The sequence below is a fragment of the Candoia aspera genome, chromosome 10 (genome assembly GCF_035149785.1).
Source record: "Candoia aspera isolate rCanAsp1 chromosome 10, rCanAsp1.hap2, whole genome shotgun sequence".
NCBI classification, from domain to species: Eukaryota; Metazoa; Chordata; class Lepidosauria; order Squamata; family Boidae; genus Candoia; species Candoia aspera.
The window spans coordinates 18087895-18110487 of record NC_086162.1 but is presented as its reverse complement, the minus strand read 5'-3'; the positions used below and the strand labels follow the sequence as shown (position 1 = coordinate 18110487).

General features: G+C 44.1%; 1 protein-coding gene across 1 annotated transcript; it reads left to right on the top strand.

Moving 5' to 3' along the window:
- PSMC4 (proteasome 26S subunit, ATPase 4) lies at positions 1–14318 on the top strand. The gene is made up of 11 exons (XM_063312184.1): positions 1–139; positions 2358–2456; positions 3470–3656; positions 4029–4175; positions 5759–5868; positions 6665–6758; positions 7242–7409; positions 8620–8696; positions 9656–9824; positions 12043–12098; positions 13459–14318. Exons 1-11 carry the CDS (start codon positions 104–106, stop codon positions 13570–13572), a joined length of 1257 nt encoding a protein of 418 aa, XP_063168254.1. The 5' UTR covers positions 1–103; the 3' UTR covers positions 13573–14318.
- Positions 14319–22593: the final 8275 nt, after the last annotated feature.

Below are 22593 nucleotides of genomic sequence, written 5' to 3'. Positions count from 1 at the left end.
CTTCCCCCCAAAGAACTACAACTCCCGTGAGCCTCTCTGTCCCTGCCGGGGCGCGTGGCCGGAAGCGGCATAGTCGAGCCTGGCTTCCGGTCGGGCGGTAAAAATGGAGGAGATCGGCATCTTGGTGGAGAAAACGCAGGTACGGGAAGGGGGCAGCGAGCTGCGGGGAGGAGAGGCTGAGGCGCGCGGAGAGCGGCGGCGTGGCCGGTCGCTTGGTCTCTTCCTCCCCCCTCTAGGGCTTGGGAAGGAAGCTGTGGAGCACTAGGAGCCTGGAGGGCGAAGGCGAGGGAGGTGGAGATGCCGAGTCACCGCTTGTTGGTAGGCCTGGGAGTGGGTGTGAGAGCAGGTCTTGACTCCCAGCAGATTTTCTCCTTCAGCCCTATAAAGCGTGTTCTGATTTATGGAGCTGCGGGCTGATTGTATTTAATTCTCTTGTACAATTTGAGGGGTGTTCCTATAAATATAGATGTTGTTATTACACGTAGTCCTCACTTAACGACCACAGTTGGGACCAGAATTTTAGCTGCTCAGCAAAGCGGACATTAAGTGAATCCAAACTGATGTTATGACCTTTTTTGTGGTGGCCACTAAGCAAATCACAGGGTCCCCGGTTCATTTTGCTTACCAGAAGCCAGCTGGGAAAGTTAAAAAATGGTGACCATGTGATGCTGCGATGGTCATCAATGCGAACTGGTTGCCAAACGCCCAAATTGTGATCACGTGACAAGGGGGCATGCTGCGACGGTCGAAAGTGTGAGGACCAGTCGTAAATTGATTTTTCCAGCACCGTTGTAAGTTACTGAACGGATGGTTGTTAAGCGAGGACTACCTGTATTATCATCATCACCATTCCGCCTTTTTATATATATAACTGAAGGTGGTGAACGTACCTGATACTCCTGTCTCCTATTTTCCCCACAACAACACTGAAGTGGGCTGGATTGAGAGAGGGGGACTGGCCCAAAGTCCCCCAGCCAGCTTTCATGCCTAAGGAAGGCCTAGAACTTACAGTGTACTGATTTCTAGGCCAGTACTAACCATCATATTTAATTTTTCAGCATCTTCTCCTGGGCAGCCTTTCTCTTTATCACTGAAGCTCATGCCTATTGGCTTTCTGAAGTCTGAATCCTACCTATTTAGTGATAAATAAGGGTTGCACTACACTTAGGGATAAGTGCATGCTTAATAAAAATGCCAAATACTTTATCTGTTGGAGCTTTTGTCCAATTAGGCTTCAGGGTTTAAAGACCCATTGAATTCCAAGGAAGTTGCTTCAGGTAGATCTAGTCTGTCTGTGTTGCCAATGTCCTACTCAATTCTCCTGGCATGTCTCATTTGACAAACATTTCACAAGGCTGAAACTGGTTACATGTTCTTATTTGTGCAAAATTTTGAAAGAAGGCTTAATCAGTAAAATGAATATAGGTCTAAGGTTTGTGTAGTTTGTGGCCTAAATTAAGGAGAGAAATAAAGCATGTCATGTATTTATAACATAGCATGCTGTCCTTCAAGATAAACAGTAATTCACTATAGTGGAAATGATTGTCTTTTTGCTTTTTTTGCAAAAAATGTAGTTACTGTTTTCCTCAAACCTGATAAGTAACAGGGCCACAACTCCCTGTGGTTTAATAGATGCTGACATCACATATTAAGGTGTTGCTCAAAATTGGGTTGAACCTTTAATATTTTCCTTTCTTCTATTCCTATCCTAAATAAAAAGTTGCACATGTTTAGCAAGCTAAGGTAAAGGTAAAGGTTTCCCTTGACGTAAAGTCCAGTCGTGTCCGACTCTAGGGGGCGGTGCTCATCTCCGTTTCAAAGCCTTGGAGCCGGCGTTGTCCATAGGACACTTCCGGGTCATGTGGCCAGTATGACTCACGGAACGCCGTTACCTTCCCGCCGAAGCGGTACCAATTAATCTACTCACATTTGCATGTTTTCGAACTGCTTGGTGTGCAGAAGCTGGGACGAGCAACGGGAGCTCACCCCGCCGCGCGGTTTTGAACCGCCGACCTTCCGATCGACAGCTCAGCGGTTTTTGTGCTATATGTTGATTCTGACATGGTTAACAGAACAGCCGTAGCAATTTAAATGAGGTGGTGGAGAGCTACACATTCTGTCTGTTTGCTGCAACACACTTCAGTGAATCGGGTAAAGACCAAATATATTAATTTGTACACATTAAACTTGTTTGGCTTTAACTTTGTTTTCTTGTTTGAGAATTTTTTGGCCTTAGCATGATGTGCAAAGCCAGGTCTTTGGTTAGTTTATGATTCATCATACTGTGTGAACCTAGAAAATGGGGATATTATGTATCCAGGTTATTTATATCTAATCTTCTGTGTTTTAATTTCTAGGATGAGCTTCCTGCTCTCTCTATTTCCAGACCTCAGACTGGCCTCTCCTTCCTAGTTCCTGAAGCTGAGGATGTGGAGGATTTATACAGCCGATACAAGGTGAGTTGGTTTTCAGTCACATAGTGCTGTGGCTTAACAGTGCTGAAAGGAGTTATTGTTTCTAATATGTATTTTGTATTTGTCATTCTGCAACTGTGTCATTTAAATAAAATGTTCAAAAGGCATTGGAAAATAGAACAGAAGGTGTTGAAGAGAGTAATTTATGTGTGTATGTATGTATGTATGTATGTATGAGCTTTATATCCTGCATTTATTTTGCACAACTCAAGGCAGCGTACATAATTAATTAATTTATTTATTATTCAAATTTCTACCACCTCCTACCTCCCCCATAACAGGGGGACTCTGGGCGGTTTACAATAAAATTAACCATTTAAAACCATCAACATGTAAATTACAAGGCAAACAACTGACATAATAAAAATAAATAAATATAAAATCCAAGTGGCTTCTTAAGTAAATAAAAGAATAGAGGCAGGTTTTCAGATTTCTGCAGAATTTTATTCCAGTGTCTCACTTCAGTTCTTTTTTCATGCCATATATCTTTTCTGTGGGTGGTGTGCCCTAGCTGCTGCTATTAGCTGTACTGGACAACTAAGATGTTGTTCTTGGTCCCTGCCAAGAAGAGCATCATGGCAAGGGGAAAACCAGGGAAAATAACTGCAGAGTTGGTTTTCCCCTTCTCTATGTCAAAAAGTACACTTTTAACTAGTGCTTCTGTTTGATTTTCCTGTTCCTCCCCTCCCAACCCTTTTTGTTTTATGTCATGCTGTGTTTTTTAGACTGCAAACATAAAGCTCTATTCTTAGTTATGAGTTGCCCTGGATTGTAAAAATAAATGTAACCAGTATTTCAAGAACAATAAATACGATCAGGTTATTTCAGAGTGTGCAATTCCCATACTTATCCGATATTAAAGATTCCCACGCTACTCAGTGTACTACTCATATTCAGGAGGGAATCATGATGCTTATCTCTTGTCCTTGCTTCATTTTATAAGTGGGAACTTCACAGGTGCAACAAAATCAGCCCTTTTCTTTGTCTTTTTGTAGAAACTCCAGCAAGAGCTGGAGTTCCTAGAGGTCCAGGAAGAATACATCAAGGATGAGCAGAAAAATCTAAAGAAAGAGTTCCTGCATGCTCAAGAGGAGGTGAAACGTATCCAGAGCATCCCACTGGTCATTGGCCAGTTCCTGGAGGCAGTGGATCAGAACACAGCCATTGTTGGTTCTACCACAGGTGGAGTGCTCATCCTTTTGGCTTTCTCTTAGTTTGTGGAAGGTTGAGGGAAGGAACATTCTGGTAGACCTTCTCTTTTGATAAGTCTTGAATTGCCTCCCTGGCAGCTCACAGTACTATTTTGAGCTCTGTTAGATGGTTAAGGGCTGCCATTTCAATACCCCACAATGCCTCAAAGCAGCATTCTTTCATGGGCATTCTAGGAAAGTGAAGTTACAGCTAGTCTTGCATGTCCCCTGCTGCTCACAGAGGAGGGAGGGATGCAGGCCCTGTATCAGTGATAGGCCTAACTAAGTGATGACCTTCCACACCACCCACCCCTTGGGAATAGACTTAGGAACCAGTCTAATCTTGTGAATGTCTCCAATCCAGGCTCCAACTACTACGTCCGAATCTTGAGCACCATTGACCGTGAACTGCTGAAGCCCAATGCTTCTGTGGCCCTACACAAACACAGCAATGCCTTGGTGGATGTGTTGCCTCCTGAGGCTGATAGCAGCATTATGATGCTTACTTCAGGTGACGTGTGTCTACCTTTATTAAACAGAGATGCAGACTCTGCTCTGTGGCTGCGTGGAGTGTGTGTGCTTGCCTGCCAGATTGTCATCAATTAGGAAGGAATAATTGCTTGCTTATGGTGAGGATAACTTTAGGTTGTTCAGTGGTTTTGAAGCTAGTGGGATGTGGCAGCCTGTCCTTATGGCTTTGTGTGACTTGGGGCCTTGAATCCATCCTTGGTTTTTCCAACCAGCAATCTCTGCAAATGTTACTCAATTCCTTGCTACTTAGGTATGATATTTCAGGGTTTTTTTTCCCTGTAATATGGATTCACTTTCTGTTAATAGGAATACGTTTACTCTATTGTCCCATCCCCTCCAGGTTGCTAAAACCTCAAGCTACAATACAATAATACACTGGTGCATGTTTGATTTTCAATTTATTCTGCTGGTCTAAAACAGTGTTCTCTAACAAGTGGAATCCTAACTACTTGCACAGTTGAGATTTTACCAGTCATGTCTGCATTTTGTTTGTTTGTTTGTTTCTTTGCTTGGCTGTACAATCCCAAATGTTAGGCTGTTACTTTAAAAAAATGTGTGAATTGGGAGGAGGAAATTTTGAAAATAATACTTCTGGAATGCTGGATTATGTACCACATTCAATTATTTACTTTACTAGGCTTATATGCTGCTGCAATCATGCCTGTCTCTGACTTTACAGACTTCCCAAAACAGTAATAAGATTAAAATTAGAACAAAACCGTATAAATATTAGCATAAGCAGAGTGATTGGTGGTATATAAATTTAATAAATAAACAAAGGACATAATAAAATAACAATATAATGCACAACATCCCATATGCAAGGAACAACCGCAATACATCCACATCAGGAGAGACTAACACCATTTCCCCACCACCCAGCAACCTGCTGAAATAGCCACATCCTCATGGCTTTGCAAAGAGTTAACAGAATCAAGGGCAATCTGATATTAGAAGGAATATTATTCCAGAAAAGTGGGGCAGTGGCTGAAAAAACCCAGCCCTGAGATCCTTTCAGGTGACTTTCCCTAAGCTACCGGGTCCAGAGGGAGCATATACTATGTTCTGTATGTCATGCTGCAGTTGTGAATGTGCAGTATGGATTGTAATGTAAGGCTACCATATCTGTATTCAAAACTTCCAGATAAATATAAGATGAATGTACTAATAAACTCTTTGCTGCATCTACTAATCAAGTAGATTTTTACTGCCTAGATAAAGTAACCATACTCCAGAGGGCAACTGAATAATTGCAGAAAGGGAATAACTAGTGCTGATATTTTAAAATGCCCCCATCATCATGAGGGCTAGAAATTTTGTCTTGTTTTTGAGGAGAAAAACAAAACAAAAGTCCACATTCTGTTCCTGTATTTCGTTATACATGGAGAGGAACAAATGGCTGAAGAGTTGGCATTCCTTACCGTTTATGCCAGGACAATGAATTTGTAGTACGCATGTCATTCCTTGAATTGAGAGCAAAGAAAAGCATGGAATCAGGGCTTGCTTACGAGGGTGGGTAGTTGTTGGGGTGAAAGCTTTTCAATGCCTGTTTCCTCCAAATAGATCAGAAACCAGATGTGATGTACGCTGACATTGGCGGGATGGATATTCAGAAGCAGGAAGTCCGAGAGGCTGTGGAGCTTCCCCTCACTCACTTTGAGCTCTACAAACAGGTATTCTAAATTTCTGGGCTGAAAGTGGAAGTGGACATGAATAGTACTTTTATTATAATTCTGTCTCATTTGTTTTTTCAAAACTTCTTCAAAAGTCATATAAGGCATTTGCCCCCCTCCCACTCAGCTCAAGAATAGTAATTTCTCCTAAACTGGTTTGCTCAAGTTATGAAGAGAGTGTGTTCAGCATGCCTATCTCTCATAGGATTTTCAAGCGTTACGTGCTTCCTTAAGCTGAGGTACTGGCAGTTTTGTGACAGGAAGAAATATATGTCAAAAGAAGCATTCAGTGCTGCATGATAAGTAGCTACCAGTAGCCAGGTTTTCCATTGTCCTAGTCAAGAAGCTCTCTCGGCTTTGTGCAATGTGTGAACCCAGTCATTGTGAGTTAATGGCATAGTATGATAAATGAATACAGCCATCAATTAGAGCTAGATGAAATAAAGCCAGACAGCTCCCTGGATGCACCAGAAATGAAAATAAAGCTTAAACCCTTGAGACATGTAATGCCAAGTTATGGTTTGCTTAATGTATAAATACCATTGTAGTTTTGGATATGTGTTGCCAGGCAAAAGAGTACGATAAGATTAGTAACTGACTGGGTTCAGAGTTTTGATCTTAGAATGAGATAGATAGATAGATAGATAGATAGATAGATAGATAGAACTGAAGTATTGATTTGCATACTTCAGCCATTAGAGGGCATCTTCCTTAAATCTGGGAATGAAAGTAAAATGTGATGGCCTTACAAATTAACTCTTTCGTTGCTTGTTGCTTCCTTGTGTGGCTCTTTTAGATTGGCATTGATCCTCCTCGGGGCGTGTTAATGTATGGTCCCCCTGGCTGTGGAAAGACTATGTTGGCCAAAGCTGTGGCCCATCACACCACAGGTAAGTATGCCTTTTTCTCTATTATTGTGTGTCATCTATAGAGTGCTCTCTTGTTAGATTCCCCCCCCCAATGCTGTTTTATTACCAACTTTTTTTTTGTACTTGTTAGATGCCTGAAGCTGAGAACGAGCGAGGTCTAAGTGTTGTCATTTAAGAAGCCAACAAGGATGGGGAAAATTGTTGCTAACCAACATGGGCAACTGGAACTTGGGGTTGGGGTTGTCCTAGTATGTGCATGGTCATGTTCCTCTGCTGCAGAGAAGGATAGGCCACCTCTCTTTCTGAACCGTTTTTAATCTCTTTGTAGTAGAACACAGATCGGTTGATGGAAATTAACATTTGGTTACTCTGGAAACCACCTACAAGCTTGACCTTAAATGCGTATTGCTTCATAAATGAACACAAGTTCCTGCACAGACATATACATAATTTATCCTGCTGTTACAATAACTGAGGGTGGTCTCATGGTGTCTTTCTGCCCAGCTGCCTTCATTCGGGTGGTGGGATCCGAGTTTGTGCAGAAGTACCTGGGTGAGGGGCCACGCATGGTCCGGGATGTTTTCCGACTGGCCAAAGAGAATGCACCAGCCATCATCTTCATCGATGAGATTGATGCCATTGCCACCAAGCGTTTTGATGCCCAGACTGGGGGTGAGTTGGCAAGCAGAAACGGGGAGCTGATTTTTTGGGGGGTAGCCCCAATTATTTGGGTAGAAGCTGGAGGACGTTTGAAGAAAGGGAATGCCCATCTGGCCATGCTGCCTGGATATTTTCAGGCAGGCACAGAGATGTCCATGTGGGAGGGATTTGGGGGAGGAAAATGGTGTGCACTGGAAAGTAACTTACCATTTTTTCTTGCCGGGCCCTAGCAGTCTCCCCACTGACCTTTCTGCTGAATTACGCTGCTACTGTTATTAACTAGAACTTGTGATTATTTTATCTATCTTTGTATTCTTACGTAAGCCACTCTGCAAAGGCTTTTATCTTAAAAAGCAATACTGAAGTTAAGCCAAAATAAAGGAAGTGAAAACATTGCTGTGTTTACGCAGTGTACTTATGTTAGTTAAAGACTGTATGGCTGAATTTGTACAACTGGCTAAGTTTGATCAGCCCTCATGCTCTTTTTTGTGCTACAAAATTGTCCTGTTTCACGTTACTTTTGTTGTTAGGTGCATAGTGAAAACTTAAGCTTTTTTTGATGAACTAATGATTTGCTGTGTTGAACCCTGAGATTGAGTTATTTGGTAACAAAAATCTGAGCAAACTCTACAGTTTCCTGTCCTTGTCATCCATGCTGGGCACTTCCGTTGTACAGCATTCTTTTTCCTCTCTTCCTGATTTGCATTAGGCCCAAAATAGGTTGACCTTATTTCTTTAGCGGCATAAATCTCTAGTACCTGCCCGGTTCTTGGCTGCTGAGGATTGCGCGGTCTTGGTCTCGATCTGTAGACGTTGCTCTCTCTCTGCCTTGTCACAGTGTGCTGGAACTCTGGGCTTGCAGAGTTCTTTGTCTGTTGACCACAGTGGCTTTGGTGTTGGGTTGGCCCATGAAAGCCAGAAACTCTCTCTGGGTGAGTTTGTGTTTCTGCTGTGGCCTTTCAGATGTGGCTGAACTGCAGCTTCTAACAGCCACAGCCAGTATGGCTAATTATGAGAGAGATGAGTTTTACATTTAAGCAATACCTGCAAGGCCATTCCCCATGCTGGCTGGGGAATACTGGGAGATGAAGTTCACATATCTTAAAGTTGCCACGGTTGAGAAACACCAGGCTGGTGTGATACTCTTGCAGACCTGTGGAATGAATCTGTAAGACTTGGAACTATGGAAGAAGCTTATATAGTTTTGTCGATCTCTCCACAGCGGACAGGGAGGTTCAGCGGATCCTCTTGGAGCTTCTCAATCAGATGGATGGCTTTGACCAGAACGTTAATGTCAAGGTGTGTTGGGGCTTCGAGATGGCTTGAGTGACCTAGAGAGGCAATTACCTCCTTCCACTTTTCTACGTTTTGCACTACAAAAATGCAGTGCTTAACATGGGGTGTGTATGTATGAAAGAGAGAAGGAGAAAGCTCATCTCAAATCCCAGGAAAATACTGAAAATTCTAGCCCCGCTGTTCTTAATGGCTTCATCTACTGAGGCATTTGCCATGTCAAAAAAAAGTTAGGCAATTTCCTGTTGCCCACCCATGTCAGTTCTTTGGCAGGTGCCTAAAATAAAGAGAGAGCCAGTTTGATGTAGTGGTTAAGGGATCAGGCTAGAAAGCGGGAGACAGTGAGTTCTAGTCCCAGTTTAGGTACAAAGCCAGCTGGGTGACCTTGGGCCAGTCCCTGTTGCTCAGCCCTGGGAAGGAGTCAATGGCAAACCACTTCTAAAATCTTGTCAAGAAAACTGCAGGGACTTGTCCAGGCAGTCTTTGAGAATCAGATGCGATTGAACAGATTTTTTTAAAAATGCAATTCTTTCCTAACTTGGTTCATTGAAAAGTCTGGGCTGGGGTTACAAGAATTCCAGCAACTGAACTATTTCCCATTTAGAATCAATTGATTGCCTTGTAGATGGATTTTTTTTTCTTTCTAGTAGCATTCCTATGATCCAGGAAAGAGGCAAGAAGCTTCCAGGTGGTTGTTTGCGTGATGGTTTTCTGAGTCCTTATCAGTCAGGGTACCAAACATAACAATCCCAAGCTTTTTGGAGTTGCTAAAGTGCAGGAGCTTTAGCAGACCGGGGGAGGATTTTCTTCTTGTACTTATTAAACTTCAGTTCACTGTTTGCCTTAGTCAGCTGTCTAATTGGAGGGCTTAAGATTGTGCAAAGCCTGTGTAGCTTTGGACCGAGTTGGTGCTTTAAAATTCAGGATTGATACGGCTTCTTCTTTTCCTGCCCTTTTGGCCACAGGTGATAATGGCTACAAACCGAGCAGACACCCTTGACCCTGCTTTGCTCCGACCGGGCCGCCTAGATCGTAAAATCGAGTTTCCTCTGCCTGATAGACGCCAAAAACGGTTAATCTTCTCGACCATCACTAGCAAGATGAATCTCTCTGAGGAGGTGGATCTGGAAGATTGTATCTTTGACAGTTCATTGCAGGAGGGCTGAGGTTAAAAAGTGGCACGCGTGCAGCTGAGGTGGGATGTCATAAAGGAAAGCAACTTGGTGAAAAGTAGCTTCTTTCCCCCCCCCCCCTTATTGGAGGGGCATTGATACGTTCAGCTATAGGGCAGGATGTTTGGGATTTGTTGGTTTGGTGGTTTTAATTCTTTCCAACCCAGTGTTGTTGGAAAGGATTTCCCAGAATGTTGGAAAGAAATTATGTAAAGTTGCTCAGGACTCTGCCTGTATGTCAGCAGGATAACTTGCAGAAATAGAACAGAATGGACCAGGTCTGGAGTAGCAAGAAAAGAAGATTGTGTTGAGGAAAGGAGTCCATCCAGAAATCCCCAAATGTACATTTACAGGAGATAATTGAGGTCATTGAGCAATGGATTGCAGTGCTGTTGATGCCTCCATTCTAAGCCTCCCTGCCATCCTGATCACATGACACAGGATGCAGCCTGCCCTGTTCTTCCCACCCTGCACACACGAAATCCCATAAACAAGAGGATAGGCACACGCAAATAGCACCCGAGCACCCACTCTGATTAGACCCCACACACACACACACACAGACACTGATTAACCCCTGAGGAGAGTGTGCAGAAAGACACATGGAGACCCTGTACATTACTTTGTTGCCCAAAAGAAAATACAGATACTTTCTATGGCCACAGCTGGTCAAGTTCTTTGTGTGTATTCCAGAAGTGCAGAGCTGCTAGGAGTAGGGCAGCATATAAATTTAGGTGGTGGTGGTGGTGGTGATGGTGGTGGTGGTGGTGGTGGTGTCATCGTCTTCATTTGTTGCTGTACTTCTGATAACACTGGAGAGAGAGACCTTCCTCGTTGCTGCTCCTCCACACTGTTGGTGGTTGCTGTGAAAGGAAGCAGCTGGGTGTGTGAAGACACAGAGAAGCCACTGGGCTGCCCACATATGTTAGACTGCAGCTCCCATTTCAGGCAGCAGGTTGGAGACAAAGGTTTTGTGTCCAGCACATCTTTTTGGGAAGGGTGTTCAAGCATCCCATTGTTTGGCATTCTATGATTTCATTATATCCTGCTTTTTCTCTGTTAATTTAAGGTGTTTTACGTCTAGACGCCTCTCCTAGTTTTTCCTTCACAAGACCAGCTTTATGAAGTAGGTTTTGCTGAGAGAGGGTCTCTGATTCAGAGTTGCACAGTGAGCTACAAGTTCAAGTAAGAACTTGGACCTGAATGTCCCTAATCCAGCGTGGTGGTATGGTTAAGGAGGCCCAAATTCTAGCCTCCCCTTAGCCATGGAGGGGCAGTGTAACCTCAGCAGGGTAACTTGAGTCAGTCATTGTTTCTTAGCCCAGTGCAGCGTTTCTCAACCTTGGTAACTATCTTAATGTGCGGACTTCAATTCCCAGAATTCCCCAGCCAGCACTGGCATTCTGGGAGTTGAAGTCCACACATCTTAAAGTTACCAAGGTTGAGAAACACTGGCCCAATGTATCTCCGTGGGTGGTTATTGGGAGAAAAATCAGAGGAGGCGGTGCTGTGTACACTACCTTGAGCTTCTGAATAAAAGGCAGGTAAACCTTTAGTAAATAAATACTCCAACCCTTCAGTCACTGCTCTCAGATGTGTAAATTTCACCTGCTTTCCTTGGGCCATTCTTCCAGCCCATATCAGCCATTGTGCTGTTCAGGAGCTGCTTCTCATCCAGCAGATCCCTCCCCCAGGAACCAATTAGAGGCACCTACTGTGAGAGAATTCATGCTATAATAATTGTCCCTGACTGGTTAGAGCCATTTCCTATTTAGCCTTTATACACATAAAGCAGGTGGGTGGGACATTTGTTGTATTCTTGCCTAATCTGCCAGTGCTCTTCTTGATGAAATGGGATATCCACCGGTTCCATTTTGTGCTATTGCTGGATCCTTCCTGATTCATCTGGCCCAACAGGAACTAATTCTTCAGAAGGAAAGGAGACTCCAATCCTTGTGAAACTTGGTTGGGAGAATCTGTACCCTTCCCAAGGAAGTGATTGCTTGCTTTGTTTCAGTGACTGGTTCCTGTCTGTTGGTTTTCCTGTAATGTTTCACTGGGCCAAATGGAAAGGTGGCCACTTAGAAGAGAATATCCTGATTGTAGAAGTCAACTGACTATAGCTGTGGGATGATCAGGTTGGGCCTTTTCTCTCTGTCTCTTTCCTTTACTCCTTCCAGATGTGGCACGACCTGATAAGATCTCGGGGGCTGACATCAATTCCATTTGCCAGGAGGTTAGTATGATGTGTCCTAGCTGTTAGGTTGTGCTCCACAGAACCTAGTTATTCGGAAGTCGATGGCCATCAGTTTGCAATCCCGCTTAGCAAACTGCTTCCTCCTCCTCATTGTCCAGCAATATTAACAATTGGGGAAACGAGATAAATCTTCAAAGGGGAAAAAAACAGCATGAGGTGTTAGTCTGTGAACCATGCCCCTGTTGGATCAACTTCTGTGAGAGAACTTGTGTGGGCTGGTAGCCGGGAGCTTAAGCTATGAGCTGGGAGTCACGGGTTTGAATCTTGCCTCTGCTGTAAACTCTGTAGGAGGACTAAGATTCTCTGCCAGCATCATACCTGATACCTTATCCACCTCAGTGGGTTTTATTTCCCCTGGTGGTAGATTTTAGCAGCATCCTCCCACTCGTGGCATTTCTACTTACTTGGGATGAAAGAGAAGGAGAAACAAATCATTATACATGGAGGTGAATGGAAAGGTTGCTGACTGAGATCCAGCAAAGACCAATATTAGCTTTGGTTCCTAATAATTTGGAATCTGGGGATTAAAGTAGGGACCATCTGAATAGCTATCCCAATAGATTTATATGTATCTGTGTGTGTGTGTGTGTGTGTGTGTGTGTGTGTGTATTTGCAGTGGCTGTGGTGGGCTGGGGAGTGCAAACATACAGGTAGTCCTTGCTTAATGACCACAATTGGGACCGGAATTTTGGTTGCTAAGTGAAGTGGACATTAGGCAAATCCAACCCAATTTTACGACCTTTTTGCAGTGGTGGTTAACCGAACCACATGGCCATTAAGTGAATCACGCAGTTCCCCATTGATTTTGCTTGCCAGAAGCTGGCTGGGAGGGTCGAAAATGGCACTCGCGTGACACTGCAACGGTCATAAATGCAAACCAGTCACCAAGCGCCCAAATCGTGATCACGTGACCATGGGGATGCTGTGATGGTCGTAAGTGTGAGAACCAGTTGCAAGTTGGTTTTTTCAGCACTGTCGTAAGTCTGAACCGTCACTAAATGAATGGTTGTTAAGCGAGGACTACCTGTACTTTAGTTTTCAAACAAGCATAGTTTTCAGTGCAGAAAATCAAATTCTAACATACCCAACAGCCTGTTGACATCCACTGAAGGGGAGGCCGCCACCTCCTTGGGCAATACGTTGGGCCGCGGTTCCCAGCACCTCTTGCCCACCTGATGGGAATTATAACTCAGAGCGAGAACCTGCCTTTGAGGTTAACATGCCACAGGGTGCCTTTCCATCTCTGCTTTTGTGGCAAGCGCTCCCTTCCCTCCGAAGTTGGTGTTTGAAACATTTTACCTTCTTCCTGGCCTCCTCGTCTTCTCGTTCCTCCTTTTAGGCTGGGATGCTGGCAGTTCGGGAGAACCGCTACATTGTGCTTGCCAAGGACTTTGAGAAGGCCTACAAGACGGTCATCAAGAAAGATGAGCAAGAGCATGAGTTCTACAAATAAAGATGGGAGCAGCAGGACCAAGGCTTGGTTTGGCCGTCTCGGTCCTTGGCGGGGAAAGGGCGGCCGTGTCTTTTGTGTGTTTCTTGATGGGTGACGTTTTCCCTGTGAATTAAACCAAAAAAAAGCTACGCAGGAATGCCACTGTTCCCTTCATTGGTGGAAGTGGGAGGTGAGCTTTCCTTTATTCTCCCCCGCCTCCATTCCCATATGTTCCTGATCTCCCTATATTGCTTTTATTTTCAGACCCGACAGGGAGTAAGATTTGAAGTGGGTTGACATTCGCTCCCTTGGGGGACAGGCGGGGGGTGGGCGGGGCAGATCTGTCGACTATTGTGACGCTACAGCTCCATCCTAGCTGACATTTTGTCTTGTAGTTGGGGCTTGCGGTCGGCAGTTGAAATCGATGGTTGGCCTGCAGAGAGGGTGGGTCCATACTGCGTGCTTGGTTCACATGTTAACGTTAAACCAAAACCAGTCAGGTCATTTTCTAGCATCGTGTAATGTGTGATCCACCTGAAGGTCTCGCAGCGTTCATAAGTTGGGTTTCTGCTTTATACTAAGCTAATTATACTGCATTGAGCTAAGAAGTCTCAGTTTAGACCCATGCGTCCCACCGAGCGTCATTATGACTTAGCTGCATTGTACGATCCCTGTCCCTGTTTATCCGAGCACTGATGACTTCTTAGCAAATGCACTAAATGAGGTTTATTCTCAAGGTCCAGGAAATAAAAGACTTTTGCAATACATTCTCGCAAGTGTTTGGTGCTGCTGTGGAAGGACCAGGTTTCTTGGAAAGCTGACCTCTAAGCCAGTGTTTCTCAACCTTGCCAACTTTAAGATGTGTGGACTTCAGCTCCCAGAATTCCCCAGCCAACCATGTTGAGAAACACTGCTCCAAGCTAATGAGGGATTTTGAGAATGGCTGTACAGGCAGTCCTGCTTAATAACCATTCATTTAGCGACAGTTTGGATGTATGACAGCACTGAAAAAAACCGACGTACAACCGGTCCTTGCACTTACAATCATCACAGCGTCCCCCACAGTCACGCGATTGCAATTGGGTGCTTGGCAACTGATTCGCATTTACAACTACTGTAGCGTCCTCCCATGGTCACGGGATCACCAATTTCAGCCTTCCCAGCCAGCATCTGGCAAGCAAAGTCACCGGGGAACCACATGATTCGCTTAACCATATGATTTGCTTGATGACTGCTGCAAAAAGTCATAAAATTCGGTTGGATTCGCTTAATGACCGCATTGCTTAGCAACCAAAATTCCGGTCCCAGTTGTTAAGCGAGGACTACCTGTATTGGAGTTTGTTCATGTTCTTTGCAACAGTGTCTAGCCCATTAAAGAACATTTGTTGTTTCTTATTGTTTTAATTAAGCCTTGAAAGCAACGAGATCCTTTATGAGAAGCAGGGGAATTCACCTGTAGAAGTATCCTCATCTTTCCAAGGGATCATCTTGCACAAAGGTTGGTGTGTAGAACACACTAAGCACAGGCCATTTTATTCCCAAAATGAGCTGTGCTGAGACTGACCTTATTTTAATGTGATAGATTCACCCAACATGCTATGACAGTGGATGAGTTTGCACATGCAAACCACAAGCTGTTAACTCCACTGTGGCTTTAGCAAAGGTTTCTCTGCCTTTGTTCATGCTACATGCTAAGTTATAATGTGGTTTGTTTGCTTTTGATGTAGATGCTTTGCCCACTGTGATCTATTCAGCAAACCAGGATTTAGGACTGTGCGACTTACTGAAATGTGTGACCCAGTCTGTGTGTGTGCGTACATTTAAAAATTACTGGGTGCCAGAGAGCTGATTTCTATTGGGACTGTGCTATATTTTTCTAATTCTCTTAGCTACTTTGCATTGTAGGAGAAGCTATGCAGGTGCCTATAAATTTTCTTCTTTCTGCAAGGTATAATTTTAATAACAGTAGTAGCAGGGGGAGGGTAACAAGCATATTTCTCCCTTAGCAATTGACAGTGGTTTAGTCATACACATCATGTGTTGGCTCTTACTGGTGGGATGCCAGACTGACATGGCTGTACAATACAACTGTCAGATAAATCTCAACCCCTGTTTGTTTTCAGTTTATTGTACTGCAAAGCAAACAGGACTCATACATCACATTCTTACGGGACTGGCAGAAGCACATGCCAAATGGGAGCAGTGCGTGGTACCTCTTGCTTTACTGGTTCAACTCTCCCCCGCCCACCCCACGTTTGAGTGATTTGGCTGCAGTTAAAGATGTTCATAGCACGTGGGCAGGAAGTGTCACTAGGTCAAAAGTAGCTGCTCTGTTTTAATTGGCAGTTCTCTTCCACCTGTTCTGGCTTTGTCAGTTGGCAATGTAGCTTTGGAACAGGCAGCTGCCATTAAAACAATGGGGGCTGTTGAGGGAGGGGGGCGGAATAAGGGAGAATGATAACCACTAATCCCCAGGCTTTAAATGCAGCCATTATTTTATGCCAAAGGAAGCTACTCACTGAGGTTAACATTTGGGGAACATAAGAATCAGAATGTTAACCTCAGTGGGTAGCTTCTGTTGGCATAAAATAATGGCTGCATTTAAAGCCTGGGGGTTAGCGGTTATCATTCTCCCTTATTCCTCCCCCCTTCATCAACAGCCTCCACTGCTTTTTTAAAAAAAAAAACCCACATAATTTAAAGATACAATCCTTATTTCGTTTCCTATTCCATACCTTTTCTTTTTGTATGCATGGATATGCACCATGGTTTTTTTTTAATCTTTGCACAGAAAAATAATGGAACATTGTCTTCAGTAATACAGTTACCATGATCTTCATTAATACAGAGCTGCCTACATAGCACACCTTACATGTGACAGTTAATGATTGTGAACAGTAATTAAAAGTATTGGAGAAAGGATACTTTCTGGGTGGAGTCTTAATTGGGTCAACTGTTCTTCTCTGAAAGCAGATTGGAATGTCTTGAGTCTGTTGTTGATCTCAACTAGGGATAGATGAAACTGCCAATTTTGCTTTCTCATTTAAAAAAAACCTCTGTTCCACCCAATTTGTAAATCCAGAAGGTTTTGCTAAATTCTTGTCAAAATACAAGTGCCAAAATTGTATTTGCATTGTGGAGATTCAAGAGGAACCACTATTCTTGATGTGGTCGGGAACAAGTTTTTGTACCTGCCTGCCATTAACTCTTTAAAACAGATGAACCTGTCAAAAACAAAGCAAAACAAAACCGTGGTCTTAATTCAATACCACAAAAATGGTCCTATCAAGATTCATATCCAGATTTTTACAAGCTACATTTGCCTGGATGAATGACTGTTTCTTTTTAGGGGGAGGTGGGCGGTGATAGAAATTGGAATAATAAGTAAAATACCTTAGAATTATTTTTCTAACATTGAGATAGAAATTTGCTGATTTTGGTAACGTCTTACTAAAAATCAACACCCCCCTTCAGAAGACTGAAAATCCCACCCTAACATTTCAGGTCCCCATGCTCATCTTTTGGCAGTTCAATGACGCAGTGCAGCGCATCCATCTTAGTTCACAGAATAATAGGATTGGAATTCCTCCAAGCTTGATTTCCGCCAATCCTGGAAGTATGCTGGTTTTGCATCTCTGATTCTGAACCAGCTACTGCTTAAAATTCTCGAATGTGACCCTTTCCAAGATGATTGGTTCCCTTTTTGAAACCTGTGTAGCATTAAGAAGTTCTTAAGGGCTGAGTTCACACAGCTCACTGAATCAGGAAAGCTTTTGTTTGTTTGTATAACTTTTATGGACTGGTCATAGACCACAGTAAAGATGCTGTTCTGTTTTGGGTAATTTAATGTGTTACTTGAGCTCTGCCCATAGGTTTGTTTATGGTTCTATTCGTTGTGCAAACCTCCAAAATGGGTTAGTTCAATAACCTGTTTAATTACCATTTTATGTGATGACAGCCAATGTTTAACAGTTATCTTCTTTTGGAGCAAGGAACAACCAATTTGCTCCATTCTTAGGGTAATAGCTCTGTAAATTTTTGATGTCGCTCATACCAATCATCTCCTCTATCTAAACACCTTCATCTCCTTAAGTCTCATGAGACTTGGTCACTGCTCCAGTTCCTGCTCTCATGGATAAACGTTTAGCTGTATCTTTGGTACCCGAAGCATCTGGAGCAACTGTCCTTTGTTAGGCTGTAAGGTAAAGGTGAAGGTTTCCCTTGACATTAAGTCCAGTCGTGTCTGACTCTAGGGGGCGGTGCTCATCTCCGTTTCAAAGCCGAAAAGCCGGTGTCTGTCCGTAGACACTTCCTTGGTCATGTGGCCGGCATGACTACACGGAACGCCGTTACCTGCCTGCCGAAGCGGTACCTATTAATCTACTCACATTGGCATGTTTTCAAACTGCTAGGTTGGCAGGAGCTGGGACTAGCAACGGGAGCTCACCCTGTCACGCGGATTTGAACCGCCGACTTTCCGATCGGCAAGCTCAGCAGCTCAGCGGTTTAACCCGCAGTGCCACCACGTCCCAAGTTGTTAGGCTGTAATCCCACTTAATTTTATAATACATCTCCATATGGTCTCTTGTGTTAAAATAGCAGTTGATAGTCCATTGTCTTCTGACGCAGCATGTTGTGAAAAAATACACGGTACTTCTAGAAAAGAGAGATCAACTTTGTATTTTTTGAGTGACAGCCAGCATGGTGTAGTGATTCAGATGCTGGATTAGAAGCAGGAGACCCAGGTTCTAGACCTCCCTTAGGCATGCTGGGGGACCTTGGGCCAGTCACTCCCACTCAGCCCAAATCAGCATCAGACTCTGTGACAAGCTGGTTGGCAAACAAAACTCCTTGTCACATCATGCATTGATAATGCTGTAAGAACTAGGTGAGCGATGTGCAAAAACAAACAGGCCCTGAAACTATGCAGGACAAATGCTAAGAAAAATTGTTTTTTTGAAAATAAAAAATCCATTACAACAGTTCAACGGAAGCATCACTAATGTATATCAATGTTCCTTGTTCAGTTTGGGTTTCCCATCTAAAAGAGCCTCTTAACCCCAATAAAAACTTGTCACTCCTCAGTGGCATGAACATGGTTTGTTAGCTTCCTCAACTGGGCTGCATGACATATCTTAAAGCTCATTGCATTATCAAGGGGATATTTACTGATTTGGATGGACTCAAGGTACATGCTGTTACTAACAATTATTCCAGTCATTGAGGAATTGGAAATTCATAACCTTCAAGATGCACAACCCCAAACCACTTGATTAGATCCTAAAGGTTAGAAGAACCAGATGGATTCCCTATCACGAATCACCTCTGGAAGGTGGAGAGCTAGGCCTTGTAAGGAAGAACACACAGAAGGACGCAAGGCCCCCAGGATCAGAAATTACATTCAATTCCAACCACTGAAGACACAATCGGTAAAATATTAGCTCTTCAAAGACACCTAGAAATAGCCCGGAAGCCAAGTTTTGTTTTTGAAAAAAAAAAAGTTCCATTAGGCATCTGGAATGCTTTATGAATTAGAAATCTGAATTCATACAAAAATAAATAATACATAATGAGGTTATAGGCACCAGTATTCACATGGCAACTTCCTTAACACCACTTCCCGTTGCTAGGATGGACAAATTCATGGAAGATTAAACTATAAATAGCAGGTAGTCTGTCGTCTTCAAACTTCTGCACCATTCCTTGGATTGCAGCTGTTGGGAAACAAGGATCGGTGATAGCCTTCTCTTCTTATGAGGTTCCAGGATGCATCTGGTTGGTTATTGTGTTACCCAGGATGCCCCAGGAGGTGGTTCTTGGCCTGATCCAGCCTCTTGTGCTTTTCTTAAGTATGCTGTATTTTTCTGATCTGAAATTTTACTAAGCACCAAGAAAAAGTACAGTTCTACAAAGGTCTTGAAGGCAGAGCTGTTCTGAATGAGTCTGCGTACAGGCATGACAATATGGCATTTCCTGCATATAATCATTGCCATCATTTGGGAAAGCCACCGTAGTAACCTCCATCGTGGAAGTGATCCCAAATGTTTGTGTGAGGGTCTGCATGTTGGGGAAAAATACTCCTAATAAACCAGGTGTTGCTGCTTGTTGCATTCAAGAAGCAATGCCTGGCAATATACAACACAAAATATGAATTGAATTTGCCCAGTGCAATCATTTTAGGATTAGGAATGCAGTTCTGAATTGTCATAAATCAGATTGTCACAGAGAAAATCTGTGTGTGGGTGCTAAGAGTCGACACTGCCTTGATGACACACAATCAATTGCAGTTCTGAATAAGATGTGAACACAAGCAGAGCCAATCATTAAGAACAATATTTTAAAGGAAGAATCGCATTTAGTGCAGAGTGATGAGTTTCATTTTAATTTCTACAGACAGAAAAACAGAGAAGCCGATTCAAAAGTTTGGTGCAGAATGGCTGACCAAATGCCTAAAGTTATCCTGATATATTTATTATAAAGTGCTTTGAATTGGCATAGATTTTACAAAGAATAAAATGTCGGATTGCTGTCTCCAAGTTAAGGGAAAGACGATGGAGGAACAAGACAAATGGAGAGAGATAAATGGATAGGATTCATTATAATGGATTATGAATACTTTCAGTGTTAATTCTATACTTGCCTTCTCAGGCAAAAGACTTGACTTCACAGGATATTCTTCCCATAGCTGAAATCCTAAAACTGTTTTCTTAGAGCAGTGTTTTGCAACCTTGGCAACTTAAGATGTGTGGGGCTGCCTGGGGAATTCTGGGAGTTGAGGTCCACTCATCTTAAAGTTGCCCTAGAGCAAGCATCACTGAATTATCTGATTTACTGACATGATCAGTATATTGATAACCACAGCACAAGGAGTTCAAAAGGAAGTAATTTCCCCACCACCATCCTCTAGCAATGGAGGTCCCGTTGTCAGATGGGATTTCAGTCACCTTTTTTGGAAACATGAGTCTCCAAAGCATCCAGAGCAGATTTTGCTTCTGAAAAGGGGCTGCTTTGTTGTTTATTCGTTTAGTCGCTTCCGACTCTTCGTGACTTCATGGACCAGCCCACGCCAGAGCTTCCTGTCGGTCGTCAACACCCCCAGCTCCCCCAGGGACGAGTCCGTCACCTCTAGAATATCATCCATCCGTCTTGCCCTTGGACGGCCCCTCTTCCTTTTGCCCTCCACTCTCCCTAGCATCAGCATCTTCTCCAGGGTGTCCTGTCTTCTCATTATGTGGCCAAAGTATTTCAGTTTTGCCTTTAATATCATTCCCTCAAGTGAGCAGTCTGGCTTTATTTCCTGGAGGATGGACTGGTTGGATCTTCTTGCAGTCCAGGGCACTCTCAGAATTTTCCTCCAACACCACAGTTCAAAAGCATCGATCTTCCTTCGCTCAGCCTTCCTTATGGTCCAGCTCTCACAGCCATATGTTACTACAGGGAACACCATTGCTTTAACTATGCGGGCCTTTGTTGTCAGTGTGATGTCTCTGCTCTTAACTATTTTATCGAGATTTGTCATTGCTCTTCTCCCAAGGATTAAGCGTCTTCTGATTTCCTGACTGCAATCAGCATCTGCAGTAATCTTTGCACCTAGGAATACAAAGTCTTTCACTGCTTCTATGTTTTCTCCCTCTATTTGCCAGTTATCAATCAAGCTGGTTGCCATAATCTTGGTTTTTTTGAGGTTTAGCTGCAAGCCAGCTTTTGCACTTTCTTCTTTCACCTTCATCATAAGGCTCTTCAGTTCCTCTTCGCTTTCAGCCATCAAAGTGGTATCATCTGCATATCTGAGATTGTTAATGTTTCTTCCAGAGATTTTAACTCCAGCCTTGGATTCCTCAAGCCCAGCTTGTCGCATGATGTGTTCTGCATACAAGTTGAATAGGTAGGGTGAGAGTATACAGCCCTGCCGTACTCCTTTCCCAATCTTAAACCAGTCCGTTGTTCCGTGGTCTGTTCTTACTGTTGCTACTTGGTCGTTATACAGATTCTTCAGGAGGCAGACAAGATGACTTGGTATCCCCATACCGCTAAGAACTTGCCACAATTTGTTATGGTCCACACAGTCAAAGGCTTTAGAATAGTCAATAAAACAGAAATAGATGTTTTTCTGAAACTCCCTGGCTTTTTCCATTATCCAGCGGACATTGGCAATTTGGTCTCTAGTTCCTCTGCCTTTTCTAAACCCAGCTTGTACATCTTCCAAGTCGCAGCAGTGGGTTGGATCCAGGGTATCATTTGGAACTGAGCCACTGAAATTCAAAGGTTGAGTGAGTCAGACTTAATCCATGGCTCACCAAGTTAAAACGTATGTAAAATTCAGGTCTGGAATCCAGTCCAGTGTATTTACACCCACAAACAAATGGTCTTTCTCTCCCCAATTCCGGATCGCACCGGGTCCCCCTCCCAGCTGAAGAGCGCTGTTCCTACTCGGACGACAGACGCGCCCACTTACAACACCAATCATATGTGGGGGCAGCCAAGTGGAATTGGGAGAACCTCTTTACAATCCCTTGACGAAACACGTGCGCCCGTGGGTGGCGGTAAGAAATAGGAGAAGCGCCTTGTGCTGAGTGGGGTGCGTGCCCAGACAGGTGGTTCTCCGGATGGCGTCCTCCTGATCCGCCAAGGCCAACAACCGCCTGAGCCCCGGGCGGCTCGGTGGCTCAGCCGCAGCCCGCGACAAGGCCGGTCCCCCGTTTAAACCAGGGATCGCCTGTTCCTGAAGAGTTTCTGCTCCCGCTCCGGACAAGAACCGGGCGAAGCCGAGCCTGCCTGGGCATCGCAACCAACTAGGCCCTGCCTTCCCCGGGCACCCTTCCCCCTCGGCTGTTCTTTTTTTCCCCTTGCACGAGAGCGAAAGGTCCCCACGCACCCGCGGAGCTCGGCTCGCCGCCCCTCCCGCCCGGCCGCGCTGCCTTCCGTCTGCTCCTGCTAGCCCCTCCCCCTGCTTCGCGGCCGCGCGGCGCGGCGGGGGAGCCGCCGAGGGGGTGCGTGCGACAAAAGGGGCGGCCGCCGTCGAGGGCGGGCGGGAGAGGAGCG